At 60.0% G+C, this 17,275-nt stretch overlaps 1 protein-coding gene across 1 annotated transcript; it reads right to left on the reverse strand.

Moving 5' to 3' along the window:
- Positions 1–6,114: 6,114 nt before the first annotated feature.
- On the reverse strand, positions 6,115–15,572 carry LOC139703503 (short stature homeobox protein-like). The gene is made up of 5 exons (XM_071606981.1): positions 15,287–15,572; positions 11,983–12,191; positions 7,948–8,005; positions 7,757–7,845; positions 6,115–6,360 (listed from the first exon to the last, which is right to left on the reverse strand). Exons 1-5 carry the CDS (start codon positions 15,570–15,572, stop codon positions 6,115–6,117), a joined length of 888 nt encoding a protein of 295 aa, XP_071463082.1.
- Positions 15,573–17,275: the final 1,703 nt, after the last annotated feature.

A 17,275-nucleotide genomic window follows, 5' to 3' on the forward strand; every position in this document is an offset into this window, starting at 1 on the left:
AGAGACTTTAAATCGATGTTTCTCCAAATTTCCACCAAACCCACAAAAACTCGTTTGATATCATCATTCATCAGGGAAACGCTCATTAAAAGCTCCAATGAAATATCACTTTCTAGGAATATCACCACGAAGAAAGGACAAACTGGGGGTGGTTCGTTCACATCGTGGAATATTACTCAGCCACGAAAAAGGATGGAGGCTCTGACACAGCTCAGTAAATAAGCCAAGCACAAAATATCTCATGAGGTGAAAAAATTCCAATTTACTTTAAATCAGCAGAAAAAGACAATCCACTGAGATAGAAAAGAGCTTCACGGTTGTTCAGGGGTAAAAGGGACGGAGAAGACTCGGGAGAGTTTGCTAAGTGGGTATGGGGTGGGTTTTCAGAGTGACCAGAAGGTTCTGGAATCTTTTAGGGCTGAGAGGTGTGGAAATATGAGAAAAAAGAAAAAACAAGAAAAAAAAAAAACAAGAAAAACCATTGGTTTATGACTCACATTTAATGAAAAAAATCGAAATGTTCTCAAGGATCACGCAGGGCCCCGTGTCCGGGGGCACCATTAATTGGGTCATTAGCACACATTAGACTCAGCTCCCATAACGAGTAAGATAACCCAGAAAAGGGCCTCTCGGGTTTCCGCCATCCATCCCCAGAAACAGGATCCGCCAGAACTCACAGCCGGGTCCCCCACAGCCCTGGGATCCCGCACAGATGCTGAGATGCGCCCACCCAGGGAGACACAACCGGGCCTCCCAGCACGGTGTCACCGAGACGGTGAAAACAGGACCCTGAAATGGGGGAGCTGTCACGGCTCAGACACCGTGGGTCCCTCCTGCTATCTGACCACCTGGGCATGGAAGTCACTCAGCACTTGGGTCTCCTTTCCCCTAATAGTGCATCTGCGGAATCAGCCTGCGGGAGACCCTGGTGCAAAAACAAAACAAAAAAAAAAAAAAATTCTCGAACAAAAATAATACAGTCGGGAAGGAGAACACCAAGCCCAGAGGAAATCCCCACTTTCCGTCTTGAAAATTGTTTTCCCAGGAGACAGACATTTTGCAAATGGCTCCCACTTCCCGGCGGAATTTCCTGATTCATTTCTGTCTTGAAACCGTTATTAAATAAAAATCAGCAGTTGACACGGGAGAAGTCACCCGCCGTCACTAACCCCATCAACCAATGTGAGGGAACTCGATGAGAACTCCTAATAAATGTACAGGACCCCACAAAACAGGGGACCACATCACTGTCACAGAGACGGGGTCCCCCTCACCCCACAGAGACATGATCTCCTGTCCTTGGTGACACCGGGCCGGTCCCTATGCCGCGCCTGGGGACATATGAATACTCACGACGGGTATTGGCAGTGTTTTCATATTGAAGTCTTGTGCTGCCGACCTTTTTCCTGATGATAGTTGTTTCCACCCCTGTTGAGGCCTGGGCAGGGCACTCTGTGTTAGGGTCCATCTGCAGCTGGATGGTCACTGTGGCAGACTGTGGGCAGCTGGAGCCTGCTGTCCCCACCCAGGTCCCCTGGAACGGCTTCTCCAGCTGCTGAGGTTTCCAGGAGCCGGTCTCCTCCGAGCCCTGGGCACAAGTTCCTGCACTCGGTACCCACGCAGGGAGCGTGGACACGGGCACCTGTCCACGGTGCTGCCCGCAGGACCCGCCACCCGCCCGGGCCATGTTCCCAGGTGCACCCCCCCCCTTCCGTCCCTTCCTGCCACCTGTGGTTTTGATGGACAGCAAACAGCGCTCAGGGTGGCCCGTGGCCAACCTCCCTTCCCACAAGAAGATAAAAGAAGAAAACCACCATTTTTAGAAGGTGACATTTTTCTCTCATTGATTAACTCCTCACCCCCCAGCTCCCCTCCCCAAAAAATGGCTCGCGCCCGGTGGCTGAATCCCTGGAACCGAAACGCACATCTCCCGGCCCTGGAGCCGCCGCAGCATCTCGGGAAGGGCCCAGAACCTGGCTGGATTCGAACTCAGGGCTTGGCACCCGGTTTGCCTTCTCCTGGGGGGACGGCAGCCCCCGGGGGCCGGAGGAGCCTTGCTAGTCAAAGCCTCCCTAAAATGCACCCGGGGGACCCCCAGGCACCAGCCACCAGCTGCCCTGTGCACCCCCTCGGGCTCCTGGTGGTCCTCCTCCGGGGCGGGCGGTGAGGTGCGCCCGTGTTTGCTTTCACACTTGAGAACAAATATTTATAAGTTTATTTATATCATCTCCATTTTACAAGATGTACATTCAGCCTGCGGGGTCGGGCGTGGCGCCAAGGGCGTCCTGGAGCTGGACACGGGGGCTCTGAGGGACAGCAGGCACATGCAGCCCGGCCAGGGGAGGGGACAGCACAGAAAACGCAAATCCTCGGAAATCGCCTTTCGCCCAAACAGCAGAGGGGGAGAGAGAGCGGGTTGGCAGAGCGTGTTTGGGGGGAAAGTTGTCGTTGTTATTATTATTATTATTACTATTTTCACTTTGCAATCCCTGAAAATCCCGGCCGGTCCCCACAGCTGCATAGGCCCCCGTGTCCGCCGTCTGTCCATCACTCTGGCTGCTCATCAGTTGGGAGAGAGGGGTGGCCGCGCGGGCGGGGGACAGAGAAGCCTGTAAATGTCACATTTCCAGTCCACATCATTAAAATAGCACATTTTTATGAATTTTCCACATCAACGACGACAAAAAAGAAGGAAATAAATAACACGTCCGAATTCATCCGTCCTCAGGAAGCGGGGACCGGCCTCCGTGAGGCCGGAAACCAATAAATAGCGCGTTGCCCAGCCTCTCAGCTGGGCCTCCGCTGCCTCCTCCACCCACGGCGGGCTCCTGAAATACCGAATTTCCAGGCCAGGCTTCTCGGCGGCATCCAGTTTCCGGGGCTGGGACAGTCTGTCTGTCTATCCGCCACGGCTGATTTCTCTCCTGGACCGTCCATCAGGCCTGCGGTTCGAACGTCTCCAACTCGTCCACCCAAAGTGGACCCTTCGCCCAGTCTGTTCCACCCCAGGAACCGCCAAGACTTGGAGCAAAGAAAGAAGTTTTGTTTTTTTCGTGGAAAAAGAAACAAAACTTTTTTGTATGAATTGGCGTCCGGTCATCTTTGGGCCCGAGGAGAACTCGGAGAGGAAGGGTCCCCCCTGGCTCCTGGGGGACAACCGGAAAGATCTCAGTGGGCAGGACCCGCATCGTCCACCTGCACCACCCCGAGGGGCAAGCCACCCCTTCCTGCATCCCGGACACGGGTGCATCTGGGTGACCCCAGAGCAGGGCGGGAGGTGACCCCAAGGACAGGCGGTGACGCGAGGAGCTAAGGGGGATGCCCAGCCGGGTGGGATCTGTCATCTGCAGAAACTCAAGGATCCAGGAATGGACCTCAGCCCACGCTGTGCCACGGCCCCGGGGGGGACCCCCATCCACAGAGACGCTGCCAGAGACCTTCTCGTTCCCTTCGAAATGGACCTTTTTCCAACTCTCAGCGACTGCGCGTGGCTGACCCACCTACAGGCACACTGACCTCCTCCCGGCCCCGTACCTGGATCCAGGACAGAGACCAGTAAACCCCACGCCCGGCCCAGGAGGCGGCTTGCGGATACCCCGGTCTCCCAGAGAGACGGGAGACAGAGGTTCCTCTGTGGGGAAGAGATTTCCCTGGAACAAGGACGTCAGGGGACAAGTGGGCCTTGGCCGGACAGGGCCCTGGGCACCCCAGACTCACAGGCTGGCCTTGTTTCCTAAGGAGGCCAGTGTCCTCCACGGCTGGGCCCGTCTTGCTGGACATGGCCCCTGGACCCGTGTGAGGAGCCAGTTGCTGACGTCAGCAGACCCACAGTTTCGCACACAGGTCCCTCGACCGACCTTAGCATAGTCACCTCCGCCCCAGCCACCTGATTTCTTACATCCTGAGTCAGGCTCCCTGTGTCACCGACTCTTATAGGGACACCAGGATGGCCCACATCACAGCCCACATCTCGCTCAGCCTCTTTAAAAGTCAAAGAGAAGGGAAGGAGGAGACCTGAAGGCAGAACTCCGGCTGGCTGCTTGGCAGGCTGGAAGTCCTCCTTGGTGTCTGGCTGAAGTCCCCAGGAAGCAGCCAGAGGGCAGCCCCACATGGCTCCCTGCAGGGGGACTCGGCCTCTCCGTCAGCAGCAGTCGTGGGCCTACTGTGTGCTTCTTTGCAGCTGTTGATAAGCAAAACTGAGGCTCAGGGTTGTGGCTCAGGGGACAGAGCACATGCACCTTCAGATCTGGGCTCAATCTGCCACCAAAAACAATAAGAATTTTTTAAAAAAAAAATTTTTAAATTAAAAAACGAAGCCACTCTGTACGTGGGACACCGACCCTCTCCCGCCTGGTTGGGGAGGGGGCCTAATGGCCAGAGATTCACCAACTCCCTGTTCACATTCTTCCTCTCCTCGGCGTCTCTCCGTCAGTTCTTACACGCACCGCTGGAATCTCAAAACTTAAAAAAAAAAAAAATGGGGGGAAAGGGCCTTCTGGTTTGTATAAAGAGTATCCGATGAACAAATGAGACGTGTCCAAATAAATCTACATTTCCGCTCCGCGGAAAGATGGACAGCACCCCTTCTAGGGAAGGGGGGGGGGGAAATTCCCTCCTTGGAGAGATGGATCCAATTCAAGGGGTAAGAGCAGAAAATCGTCGGGCTTTAACGTGGACACAGCAAGCCCTTGTTTTTGGAGAGACAGAGCTTTGGGTGGCTTTGCAAAGGGGGCTTCTGGGTTCCCTAAGCGCGGGTAAGACAAGTTGCTATTTGGTTGTGGACGCACTGGGGGGGTCTGGGGTTGGGGAGAAAGGAAAATAGGAGGGAGGGGGCGCTGCCTAGAATTGCCACGTGTCCTCTTAAGACATTGGCCAGGCCTCTCTCCCCCGGGCCACCAAAACAGCTCAACTCCAAACCCGTGTCCTGGCTCCCGCGCGCGCGGGCGCGCCAAGACGCGCGTCTCTTCTCCTGCGCGCGCGCGCTCCCCAGGACCCGGGCGACTTCCCCCACCCCTCGATTTGGCCATGCCCACCCCTCCACGCCCTTCGCCCCCCACCCCACCCCACGGCCACGCCCGCAGCACGCTTCCAAGAGTGCACGGCTGATTTTTGTCTCTTTAATCTATGATATTTACAATATTGCACTTTTTTTTTCTGCACCTGACTGCATCTCGTTAAAGTTGAAGGGGACCGCCTGGGTGGGTAGGTAGGTCGGTCGCCTTCCCACCATGCCCCCCCCTCATCTCTTACGCAAGTCATTTGCATCTGAATTCGGTCAAACAGCCAACCCGCCCCCTCCCCACCCCACCCCACCCCAAAAAAGTCAATCCGAGCATCAGAGACTGCAAAACTTATAAAGTCGCCTATTCTAGGGCACAAGGAATCCCGATCCGTTCCGGTGTCCGCGGGGGGTGCTAAACGTGCGCAGGAGTGGTGAAGGGTGCTGCTCCTCACGAGGGTCCCCGGAAGGTCGCGACTTGGGAGATGGGGTCTTCTCGGCCTTCCCTGACCTCGAGTCGTTGGCCACCCGAGCGACACGATCACACGATCCGCGCCTTGCGTTATTGCTGCCTTCGGGGCGGGGAGGTGGGGACCGTGGAGGAGGGCAGGCCCCTGCCTCGGATGCGAGGGTCCAGGATTCGAATCCACACCGGGCTCTTGGGCAGGTGGGTGAACACGGTGGTGGCAGTGGAGAACGTCGCGGGCAACTCAGCAATGGCATCTGGAGTGGAGACCAGCCCCAGAATCTTTGGCTGCAAAGACTCTAGGACCCCCCCGAAAGGTGTGTGGTCGGCCGCATGCAGAGGACTGGAGCAGATGAGGCGGGGTTCCCCCGCGCGCGGGTCCCAGGACGCAGGCACGGGCTGCGCTGCGCGGGCGAGGGCCGGGTGCGCGCCCCGACGGCCGCGCCCTCGCTCTTCCGCAGGGTCCCAGCGGGGGTCTGGCTGCGCTGTGCGGTGTCTGCCGTCCCCGGAGGCCCCCTCCCCAGGCTGCCCGGCACAGGGAGGCCACTGCGCCCGGGCTCCGGGGCGTCTAGCCTGCCGTGGGGAGGGCTCGGAAGGGACCGTGCGGGACGCAGTGCGGGCGGGGTCGCGGGGTCGGGCGCGGGGCGGGTCAGAGCCCCAGGGCCTCCGCGTGCTTGCGCGCCTTGAGCCGCAGGTCAGCGATGCTAGAGTTCTTGCTGTTGCTTTTGGCCGCCGCGGCCACCACGGCGGCGGCGGAGGCCGACTCAGCCAGCGACGCGATGGGGAGCCCGAAGGGCGGCGGCGGGAACATCAGGTAGGGCGCGTGCGCCGCCAGGTGCGGGTGCAGGTGCGGGTGCGCGTGCGCCACCCCTTCCAGCTGCAGCTGTGCCTGGACCTGTGGGGCGGACGTGGCGCGGTCAGTTAGGACGCCCCGGTGGACAGGGTGGGTTTCCCGCCTTTTCCCTTCCCTTGGCCCCCTGGGGATATCTCCCTTTCTCCTGCATCCAAGACCACCGCCCCTTTCCCCCTCCAGCCCGGGGAGCCTCTAAACCGGTGGCCAGCCACTGGTCACTTTGGACAGACCCCAGTCTAGGCGCTTCGGGCTGCAACCCGTCCAGAAGGAGCTCCAAGTTCCTTCTCTCTGACCCCTCGACGACGCAGCCCGGAAGTCGGCCTGCGCGGACTTGGCCACCCAATTTCAGTGGGGCCTAAGGACAGGGCGCCACGTCGGAGCAGGGGAGGGCTGTGGCCACCAGGAGGAGACTCGTGGCCACCCAAGCCTGAAGATGGGCCCAGGCGCCGAGGAGAGGTGGAATCCAGCAGAGGCGGACACTGCCACTGCGCAGGATCCCCAGGGAGGCCCTTCGCGCCTGGCGCACCCAGAGTGGCAGAGCTTGAGGCTCCCTTTCCCCCAGGTCTATTTATACCCCCATCCCCACCCTCGCCGGCCAGCCCAAGCCACCGCAGACTGGTGGACCCCCCCTTGCCCTCCCGCAAACATGTCCAAATATAAACCTGGCTGTCCTCTTGGAACAAACCCGTTGCGTGTGTGCACTGCCCGCCGCCGCCCTGCCACAGCACCCCAGCTCGACCTGCCCGTGCCCTCCCACCCTCCGAGTGGGGGCCCCAAAGGGCCTTGCATTGGAGAGCTCGAGAGGGCCCCCAGTGCTGGCCCTGGTGACACGGGGCCTCCTGCCCCACAATCCACCCATCCTTGGTCAGGGGCGAAAAGGGCCCTTTGGGGATACTGGCGCTCCCTGGGCTTCTTCCGGTCTCCTGGCAGACCCCCTCCTCCGAGCCAGGGACCCCGGGCGATGCTGGTCGCCTGAGCTGGGCCCCTGGCTGCCCAGGCCCTGGGTGCGGGTCCAGGAGCCTGGCCGTTCCCTCCAGCCGAGGACCGGGCATGGGGGGCGGGGTGGCTGCGAGGGGCTGAGCGATGCGAGCCCCACACCCAGGCGCAGGGGACCCCTCCCCAGCCGGGCTCCGGGTAGGTGGCGCCTCGGTGGGTGGGATTGCTGTGTTTTTCTCGCCCCTCGGAGTTTTGTCAAAGTGCGCTTGGGTTTGGTTTTCGCCCTTCCCCAAGGTGACTCGTGGAGTTTTACGGCCTGATTTTAATATGTGCCAAAGCGTCTATAAATGTCCCCTTGTAAAAAGCGGCTGGCTTTCTTCTGAGCGCCAGGCCAGAAGTCCGCGGGGCGGGGGGAGGGGTGGGCGCGGGAAGGGCGCCAGGGGCGGGGGGCCGGGGGGAGGGGGAGGCTGCGGGGGCGGGGAGGGGGGACCCGCGCGACTACCTGTTGGAAAGGCATCCGCAGGGCGCCCATGTTCACGTAGGGCGCCACCCTGCAGGCGTCCAGGTGGCTGGCGGTGCCCAGGATGACGCCTACGAGAGAAGACGGGAGCGGAGAGGTGAGCACCCAGGCCGCCCCGCAGGCGCCCACCGCCCGCCCACCCCCACCCCCACCCCCGTCCCGCCCCCACCCACCTTTGTGCATCTGGTTCTCCTGTTTCCGACACTTGGCTCTCCGGTTCTGGAACCAGACCTAAGGGACAGACAGACAGGGGCGCGTGAGCCCAGCCACCCAGGCGCTCCGCAGAGCACGGCGCAGTCCTGTGGGGGGGACTCGCGCCCCTCACCACCCTCCTTTCCCGCCTGGGGCTGGGAACTGTGGGACTCCCGCCTGTCCCCCTCCACCTCCCAAGTGACACCTAGGCATTTGTGTCAAGTGATCAGTCAAGTGTGGGCACCAACACACACACACACACAGGCACAGAGAAGCCACCAGCGGGGTGGGGGACACACAGCCTCCAACTCATGTTCCAGCTTGGAACACCCTGAGCGCAGAAGCATCCCCACCCCCCGCGGGAAGCCCCAAGGAAAGGGGGGAATCGTTTCCCTCTTAATCTTACAAGAGGCATGAACATGACCTAGGGGACCCCCCTCCCCAATAACCGGCCTCTGGAAGGCCTCACACTAGGGGTGACCTGGCAAAGCTGGGCTCTGAGACCTTCCTGCCGCTCGGCCGAAGTCACACTCCTGACATTAGGATTTGGGTACCAACGACCTCCCCACCCCCAACTCCCACTGTTATCCTGGCTCACTGCTCCCCCAAAACACGCACACCCCCTGTTGCAAAAAGAGCATTCCCCTGTCTCTGCAGGAGCTCACTGCCCCTCCCTAGGACTCTTTTAATTGCTCAGTCTGCGACCTGCTCTCCAACCCCGGCCGGCCTCGGTGACAGCCGCTGCCCACGCGGAATAATTAGCACCAAGCTGGCCTTCTACGTCGAGAGTCACCCAGGGAGCTCTCTGGGGCCTGGCCCGGGGCGACCACGGGCGCTGGGTGAGGGTTGGGGGGGAGCCCGAGCCAAGCCCGGAGGTCGGAGGCACCCAGCCTTCCAAAAACGAAACTTCCCAGAGCCGGCAGCGTCTTAGGGACCGGCTTCCTGCCCTGGACCCAGCTGACCGGACTGGCTTTCCAGAAGGTCCCACAGCCGTTCCCTCCGGGCATCGGAGGAGCCTGGAAAACTTTTTATCGAGTTCCCCTGCAAAGTGGTCTCTCCCCCCCCCAAAAAAAAAACCCCAAAAATAGAAATAGAAAGTAAGAGAGCCAGCGAGCCACCTCCCCCGGCCAGTCCGGAATCCAAATCCACAAACTCACAAACCAGGGCTCGGTTTGCAGGCCTCTCCCCACCCCCAGCCCCGGGGGACTAGATCCCTTTCAGAGGGTCCCCTCTTCCTCCAAGGGCCCAGGATCCCAGCCACCCCCCTGGCCAGGTCCAGCCAGACGGGCCCAGCCACCCTGCCCTGGAAGGGCACATTTTTTCAAAAGGGAGAATTTTAAAATCCCGCAAAATGCAACACCGTTCGCTTTCCCTTTAGCAAGAGGGAGGAAAAGGAGGGTGGGTGGGGTGGCGGGGAGAGACGCAGAGAAGCAATAAGATGATGAAGAATAAAAGTGATGAATTAGCCGCCGCATTAAGCGACCATCCATCAGTCTTGGGGTGATCCGCGATCAATTCCAATTAGGGCGGAATATGCTAACTAAAGTGCACTACCCGTGGCCCCGGACATGGCGGCTTCATTACGAGAGGCCGCTGCTGCTGATTCCCTGCACCGACGGTGTAATCTGATTTCCTTTTGATTTCCATTACCGACAGTGAATAATGACATTTAATTTAGCTCGGTGCCATAAACCCAAAGATATTTGTTGTAATTAAATTACCGCCTGCCCCTCACCACCGTCTCATAACTTTCCATTATGAGCCTGACAGCTGGGCGATGTGAGTTTGCACGACAAACACACACACACACACACACACACACGCTAAAAAAAATAAGAGGTTAATAAGGACTCGCTTCCACAGGACACTCAATTTATTTACGGCGAATTTCCACACTAAATTGAAACTCTATCTTTTAACAGCCTGGGACAGGCCGCGCCACCGAGGAGGATCGCCCAGAAATCCAGAGGCAGGATTCAAATAGGATGCATTTTTTCCCCCTGATTTTTCCTCCCCTCTTCCCACCCACCCACCCCCTACAACTCCCACCGTCTGAGTGTTTTTTCACTAATTGATTTTTATGATCCCTTTTTCTGCCACCTCAACTCTTTTATGATGTGACCCTTCTCCCCGTGGCCCATAGAAAAAAAATGAACGTCTTTGATTCCGTTCCTGGGTTTGGTGTGTGTGTGTGTGTGTGTGTGTGTTTTTTTTTTTTTATTGTTATTTACCACCATTAAATTTTCATTCGCCCCCTGAATCCAATCGATCGCTCTTTATTTCTACCTTCTCCTGTCTCCCCCCACACACACACCCTCCCCTCCATCTTGCCAACCCACCCACACTCCCTTTCTGGGCTCTGCCTTTCAGGATGGGGTGGGAGAGACGGGTAAGGACACCCAAGAACCAATTTTTTCCTGCGACGACGACGGGGTACCTCTGTGCTAAGGTGCGGTGCAGTAATAGACTACTGAAAGAAATAGTGCGGAATTAAATTACAAGTAATTTATTTTTATAGAAACAGTACATCAAGGGCCCCGGAGATGATTACAGATCCCAGGCAGAAAGACACCGGCAAATGACATAAAAGTTGAAGTCCCCTGAAGCAAAAGTTTAATCTTTTGATTAATTTATATGGTGCCACCTAATCCATCTTCCCCCGGCCAGGGTGTCCAGCTGAAAGCCCCCCCTCTCCGCCCAGCCTCTTCTGGGGTGGAGGCCAGAGATGCTCACAGAGCTGGCCCCACGGAGCCCACAGTTAAGTGCAGGGAAGGGGGGGTGCCTTCTAACACAGCAGAATCCAGCCAAAGAGGCCTGAAGGAGGGGGGGTAGGGGGGCGTTGATTTAATTTTAAGAAAACCTTTTTACCGGAGCAACAGGAAAGAAGGAAGGTTAGCAAGCAGTGAGCAAAACAGAGACTTAAAAAAAAAAAAAAGAAATCAAACATTTGGGGGGCCACACTAACTACCCAAGTCGTTTGTGTTTTCTTTTTGGAAATAAGATAGTGGGGGGGGGGGGAGGGAGTCGTGTCTGAATTTGTTGACCCCCTCCCAAAAAGAAAAAAAAAAAACTAACAGGAAAACCTGTCCTCTCCAAACGCTCGGCTTTGAATGGGCCTCCCCAGCCCCCAGCCCGGGTGGCCGTGTTAATGTCATTGACTCAGAACCCCGTGTCCTTCGCGCACTCCCTCCTTCTCCCTTCTGTCCAGTTGCGGAGCCAACTTGAAAACCAGGACAAGACCCTCGGAGCCTCCAAGGTCGACCTCCCTCCCAAGCGGGATCCAGAGGGCCCGACCCAGAAGCGGAATTTTCGTGCACACCTGCGCCCGCGCGCGCACACGCGCGCACACACACACACACACACACACGCACACACACACGCACACACACACACACAGTAAATCAATTAGCGAATTGCACCCCGTGTTGCCCACGTCAGGGGAATAGCTGCTGCTGTCCGCGCAGGCGTCTCTCTGCGCACGTGCAGCGCACACCCAGGGCCCCAGCCTCGGTGGCAGGCCAGATGGGCATCAAGAATTCATGCGCTCGCTCCTCGGGGAGGCCGAGGGAGGCAGCCCCCCGCGCCCCCTGCTAATCCGACCCTGCGCGGGCAGCAGCGTCGCTCGCCTCCGATGCCCCGGGAGCAGGGCGAGCCCCTCGCCCGCCCGCCCCTCGCTTCCCCTCCCCGCCTCTGTTCCTCTGTGGCTCCTGCGCTCCCTGCAGCGGGAGGGAAGCGAGTGGAGAGGAGAAGGAGCCCAGCGAGGGGGATGTGGGAAGAAGGAGAACAGGAGAGACCCAGTTCTGGACTTCCCAGCTGCGGATGACGACCCCGGGGTTCAGGGCACGTGCGCTCGGGGTGCGCCCATCCCGGAGGCCCTCCGGGAGTCTCCAGGAGGCCGCTCTCGCGGCCTTTCCACGCAGACTCCCCGCGCTCCTGCGAGGCGAGGCGCTCCCGGGGCCCAGGGCGCGCGCTAGGCCCTGCGCAGCGCCGGGTGCCGGGGCGCGGGTCGGCCCTACCTGGACGCGCGCCTCGGAGAGCCCCAGGCGCTGGCTGAGCTCCTCGCGCATGAAGGCGTCGGGGTAGTGCGTCTCGTCGAACAGTCGTTCCAGCTCGTTGAGCTGCTCCAGGGTGAAGTTGGTGCGGCTCCTCCGTTGCTTGAGCTTGGTCTGCCCGTCCTCGTCCTCGGACTTGACGTCCTCGCGTTTGTCCTTGCATTCGTAGAGGCCTGCGGGGAGGGCGGGGGACACGGGACTGAGAGGGGCCCCCCCGGAGTCGCTCAGCCCCGGGGCTACCCCCCCCCACATCCCCCGAAAGGTCGCGCCCGCGAAGTGGACCCTGTTTGCGCCACGTGGTATAAAAGCCTCTCTGTGCCCAGGCTGTGGATGGGACCCTCGGTAAGAAACGCGCCCTCGGTGGGGCTTGGGCAAATCGGTAAAACGAACTCACTCAAAAGGGGGGGACACACGCGCGCACACACTCACACACACACACTTCTTTTGTAACAACTCGGGCACAACGACACCGCGGTGTGTCTTGGCCTAATCTCTGAATAGTTTCCTCAATTATCCACTTTCCTCTGTTGACACAGCCTCACCTCCCCCCCCTTTGGAAGGAGACTCTGGTGTTAAATATTATTTTTTTAAGGCGAAGAAGCCAAGGACGAATTACCCGAGTGTGGGCGCCCCAGAGGGACCCACGGGAAGCCGCTGTGCGACCCACCACCCACCCCGGGGCTGCAGCTCAGCAAACAGGCCCGAGGCCGGCAGTCTCAGACTGGACAGGGCACAGCCCCAACCCATCTCTTTTCTGACCCCAAAGCAGGGCCATATCCAAAATCCCACCACCCACCGGGAGCCCAGGGGGATCCTTCTTGGGCTCACACGCTGTCACACCCCTATCCCACCAAGAGGCCCCCAACATGTCCAAAAACCAGGACTGGGTTCGCGTTTGCTCCGGGAAGGCCCCAGTGGGTAGCGGGCAAAGGGATCCGCATCCTGGTGATTCTCGCTGGGAAGCTTTTCCCTCCCCTCCCCACTTTTGAGAATGCAGGGTCTTGAAATAAAAGCCACCAACACCCCCTCCCCATCCAGGCCAGAGGCTGGTGGTCCCTGCCGTCCGCACCACCCCTCTGTTTCGGGCTGCTGTGTTCTTTCTCCCTGATCACACGGGGCCTGCTGGGCTCAGGCAAAGGGCTGCCCCGTGCCCTCATTACCTGTCCCCTGGTGTCCAGAATCAGAGACCCGCCTTTAGGAAGCAGTTCCAAAGAGCTCAGCTCGGAAATATGTCAAAGCAGCCAGAGGACCCCTGAGAAGTCCCCACCCGCCCAGACACTTGCAAAGCCCCATCGGCCTCTGAGGAGGAAGCAGATCTTGGTGCTCGACTGACTCCCTGAACTGGAGATCAGTAGCCGCAAATTCCTTTATCTTTCTCAAAGGCCTCCCGGGAAGATTCGAAGCCCTGGGAACTTGTCCCCAACTTAGATTTGGAGACCTCTTTCACCTTCCCAGAAGGGAGGTGCAGCCCGTTTCTGACCCACGCAGAGTCCCCTACAGAGACAGGCTTCTGGTCTCTGAGTCTGGACCCCAGGACGGAGCCCAGCTGCAAAACGGGTCTTTAAGAACCGAGGCCGTGGTTTGTAAAGTCCACGGGCTCTGGGCTGGCCTTGGGGGAGGCATGCTGTTCCCCCAAGCCCGGGGCTTCCACCCAGAGTCCAGGAGTGTCCCCAACTTGCAAGAGCCGGCTGGGATTCAGCCCTCCCTGGGAGGCTCGGCACACTCAGCCAAAGGAACAGAGTAATTCGGAAATCGATATCCGTCTCCCCGGTGCCGAACCCATGCCTCCTTTTGGAAGGGTCCTGAGAGCACTTTGGACTCTTCCCAGTGACCCTGTTCCGGGGGTCTCACTCCCAGCAACTCAAGCCCCCCCCCCCCAGGGCAGGCAGTTAGGAACCCATGTATCCGGAACCCCACTGGCTGTGTAAATCCCTGAAATTAAACATAGGCCTGCAGGAGCGCCCAGCCCAGCCCTGTCCCCGGGAAGGGAAGCTCTGTGGCGGGTGAATTACAGAGCCAGGTGTTTGAGGCTGTTAATGGAGACCCACCCCAGGTAAGGCAGGCTGGCCCAGGCGGGGGGGCAGCAGCCCTGGTGAGCTAACAAGCCAGACGTCTGCTTCACCAAGGTCAAAGCCACAGAGGCTGTCACAGTGAGCCCCAGGACCGTGAGGTGGCTCCCTCCAATGCTGTCACCAGGCTCCCCCAAAGCCAGGGAGACTTCTTGGAGACTTCATTCGGAGGCCTCGCCTCTGATTGTCCATTAAAAAGGCTGCACTGACCACTGACAGCCCGTGCATTTAATAATAATTAATAATAATAATAATAATAATAATAATAATAATAATAATAAATGAATAGCCTTCTCATCAGCGTCCCTGAGAAATGGAGCTCCTCCGTTCGCTCTGATTTATAGCTGTTAGTGGGTCACTTTCTGCCCAAACCCCACACATCCCCTGCGTTCATGGATGGTCTTCGTCCCATCCAACCCTGCCCATTCTCAGTGAGGGTTTGGGCAGGATCAGAGCGAAGGAGACCCAGCACAGGGTCTGCACACCCCCGGGAGAGTGCTCTCTGCCGGTCTTGGGGAGGGTCCCCAGGCCCTCACGCGGGGTCCAGACCCCGGCCACCTGCGGACAGGCTGGTGGTTTTAATTTACACACCCAACATCAACCCCGGAGGTTCAAGAGGAAAGTTTTCCTCCCAGGAAAGGGGCCCCAGTTATCCAGGACCCCGACCCTCTCCAACCGCGCGGCCAGCGCGTCCCCTGCGCTGCGGGGTTCTGGCGGCGGGGGCCCAGCACGGCTGGGCGAGAGGAGCTGAGCGTGGACTGGCGCTGCGTGCGCGGGAGACGGAGGAAGACAGGCGGGCGGGCGCGCACGGAGGAGGCCCTGCCGCCGGCCTGCGTTCGGACGCAGCCCTACAAGTTGCCCACGTCCGCGGAGAGGCGGCTGCGGGCTGCGGGCCGCGCGAGGCCCGGGCTCCCGCGGCGGCTGGCCGCCCTGGCCGCCCGCCTGTCTCCCGCCGGCTCCGGTCTCTGCGCCTTGCAGTAGGTTTCTCTCCCCACCGGTTGCTGGCGCTCGGCTGCCCGAGCCTTTCGGGCTCAGCTGTGGCTGCGCATTCCTAGAGTTTGGGGTCGAGCTGATGGCGAGCCGCGGCGCCGGGGGCCTCCTCCCCTCGCAGGCGCGGAGCGAGGGCCCCGCGGACCGGCGGGGTGGCTAGGCGGCGCCTTCCCCGGGAGGGGCCCGGAGCCGGCGCGCGGCGACCTTACCTTCCGCAGCCCTCCCCGCGCCGAACTCCTTCAGTTTATCCTTATCATTGTCCACGTGGTCCTTAAACAAATGCACCGGACAGTGGCCGCTGCCCTCGGTAACGTCCTGGAGGCTCGTTTCCGAGCTCCCCAGCTCCCTGGCGCGCGCCAGTCCGCTCTCCAGAACTTCTCGGTAGGTGATGGAATCCTTCTTACCGCCGCCGCCGCCTCCGCCGCCGCCGCCGCCGCCGCTCTCTTTGGTTTTCTGGTCAAAAGATTTGGATACAAAAGCGGTGAGCTCCTCCATGGCTGCGCGAGGGGCTGCGGGGGTCCGCGGGGCGCGGCGGTGCTGGCTGGGCGCCGGGCTGAGGTCCGCACGCCTCCCCGCGCGCGGAGAGGACGGTCGGTGTGCGGGTGGATCCCTCCCGCTGTTATTTATGCCTTTCAATTTGAGATCTCACTATTTATACGCGGCCACCTCCGCCCAACCCCCAGCTCTCCCTGTCTGGAGCAATTACGACTCCGGGCTCGGCGGGCGGCGGACGCACGTCGCCACGCTCTCTCTCCCCCACCCCCAGTCCGGCCATTGGCCCTCCTTGGATTTCATCAGTCTTTGGCGTCTGGGCACCTTGGTGTGGAGAGGTAACGATCACATTTTTTGAAGGGAGAAGGACAGAGCAAGAGAGAGAGAGAGAGGAAGAGAGGAGGAGAGCGAGCGCGCGCGCGCGTGGGAGGGAGCAGGCGCCCGCGCCCCCAAACAGGTATCCGCATCCTGTCCAGGTCTGGAAAGAAGTCCTCGTCGAGCCCGGGTGCCCAGCAGCCCGAGCCGCCCGGCTTGGATCTGTCTCTGTCTCTCCAGGACGCGTCTGTGCGCGCGGCCCTGCGGAGATGCCCGCGCCGGGGACGCGCGGCCTCCCCTCCCCGAGAACTGACTTCGAGTTGGAGGCGCGTTTGGATGGCCAGGCTCCGGAGCGGCCGGCCTGGCCCCGCAGAGCCGGCGACAGGAGCGGGGGGCGCGAGGGGCTGGGATGGCGCGCGGCTCCCGGACCCCCAAAGTGAGAAGAAGAAAGAAGTGGGAATATCCGAGGCTTCCCGAGCCTCGGCGACGGAGGGAAAGAGGCTGTCAGACCTCCTCCTCGGGCGGGCGGACACCGCCGAGGCCCACGACTCCGCGCCGCCTGGACCCGGACGCGGAGAAGGCCGAGGGCTGCAAGGAGAACCGGTTGGTACCGTCCGTCCTCTCTGCACGCGCGTGGGACCCAGCCCCTCCCGGGCACGCCGCCGGGCACCCCGGTGTCTCGGACACTCATCTGGGAACCTAAGTCAGGGGGAGGGGTGAGCCGCCCAGCCCCTCCGGCCTCCTCCGGATAGCGCAGTGCCCGGCAGGAGCCGCGGTTCGCAGTGGCACTAGGAAATTCATTTTATGACCCTGACCGTGGACACGTCACCGGGCTGCAACATTTTTATCTGCGAATAAAGTGTGGCTTTCTTCTTCATTTAAAAAAAAAAAAAATTTTTTTCCTGAACATATCTTCTCATTCCCCTTTGCCTACCGCATTCGGCGTGGGGTAGCTGGTGGCCAGGGACGGGTGGGGCGAGATCCGAGGGGGTGTCCATTTATTTTATTTTTTTTAATTCGTGGGAGATGGCGTGGGTCGTTGTCGTTGCTGGGTTTTGTTTTTGTTTTTCGCGTTGTTTAAAGCCAGTTCCTCCTCCCGAGGCGTGTGGCCCACTCAGACCCCAGGATCCAACGCGCCTGGGCGGTGCCTGGTGTCCTGGCCAGCCGCGGGCACCCTTGGCAGCGGGGAGTGGCTCTTCTTCCGCCGAAAGCAAAGTAAGAGATGTCTCCGGGTTCAGTGGGGGCCCAGGGCCCTGGTCCACTCCCTGGGTCAGGTGCGAGTGGGGTGCGCCCTGGGGGAGGGCTCTGGCCCAGGGGGAAGGCCTTTCCCTCTTCCTTCTCCCCTCCCTCCTTCCATCCTCTGGACAGAGTGGCCTTCTTGCCATCCCCTG

Source organism: Marmota flaviventris, chromosome Y, assembly GCF_047511675.1.
Source record: "Marmota flaviventris isolate mMarFla1 chromosome Y, mMarFla1.hap1, whole genome shotgun sequence".
Lineage (NCBI taxonomy): Eukaryota > Metazoa > Chordata > Mammalia > Rodentia > Sciuridae > Marmota > Marmota flaviventris.

What these genes read in the sequence shown, in the direction of transcription:
- LOC139703503 (XM_071606981.1), bottom strand. Translation starts at nt 15,572, where the DNA reads ATGGAGGAGCTCACCGCTTTTGTATCCAAATCTTTTGACCAGAAAACC. An exon ending in CGCGGGGAGGGCTGCGGAAG is followed by an intron (nt 12,192 to 15,286) that starts GTAAGGTCGCCG and finishes CCCTCCCCGCAG; the next exon opens with GCCTCTACGAATGCAAGGAC. An exon ending in TGCGGATGCCTTTCCAACAG is followed by an intron (nt 6,361 to 7,756) that starts GTAGTCGCGCGG and finishes TCCGCCCCACAG; the next exon opens with GTCCAGGCACAGCTGCAGCT.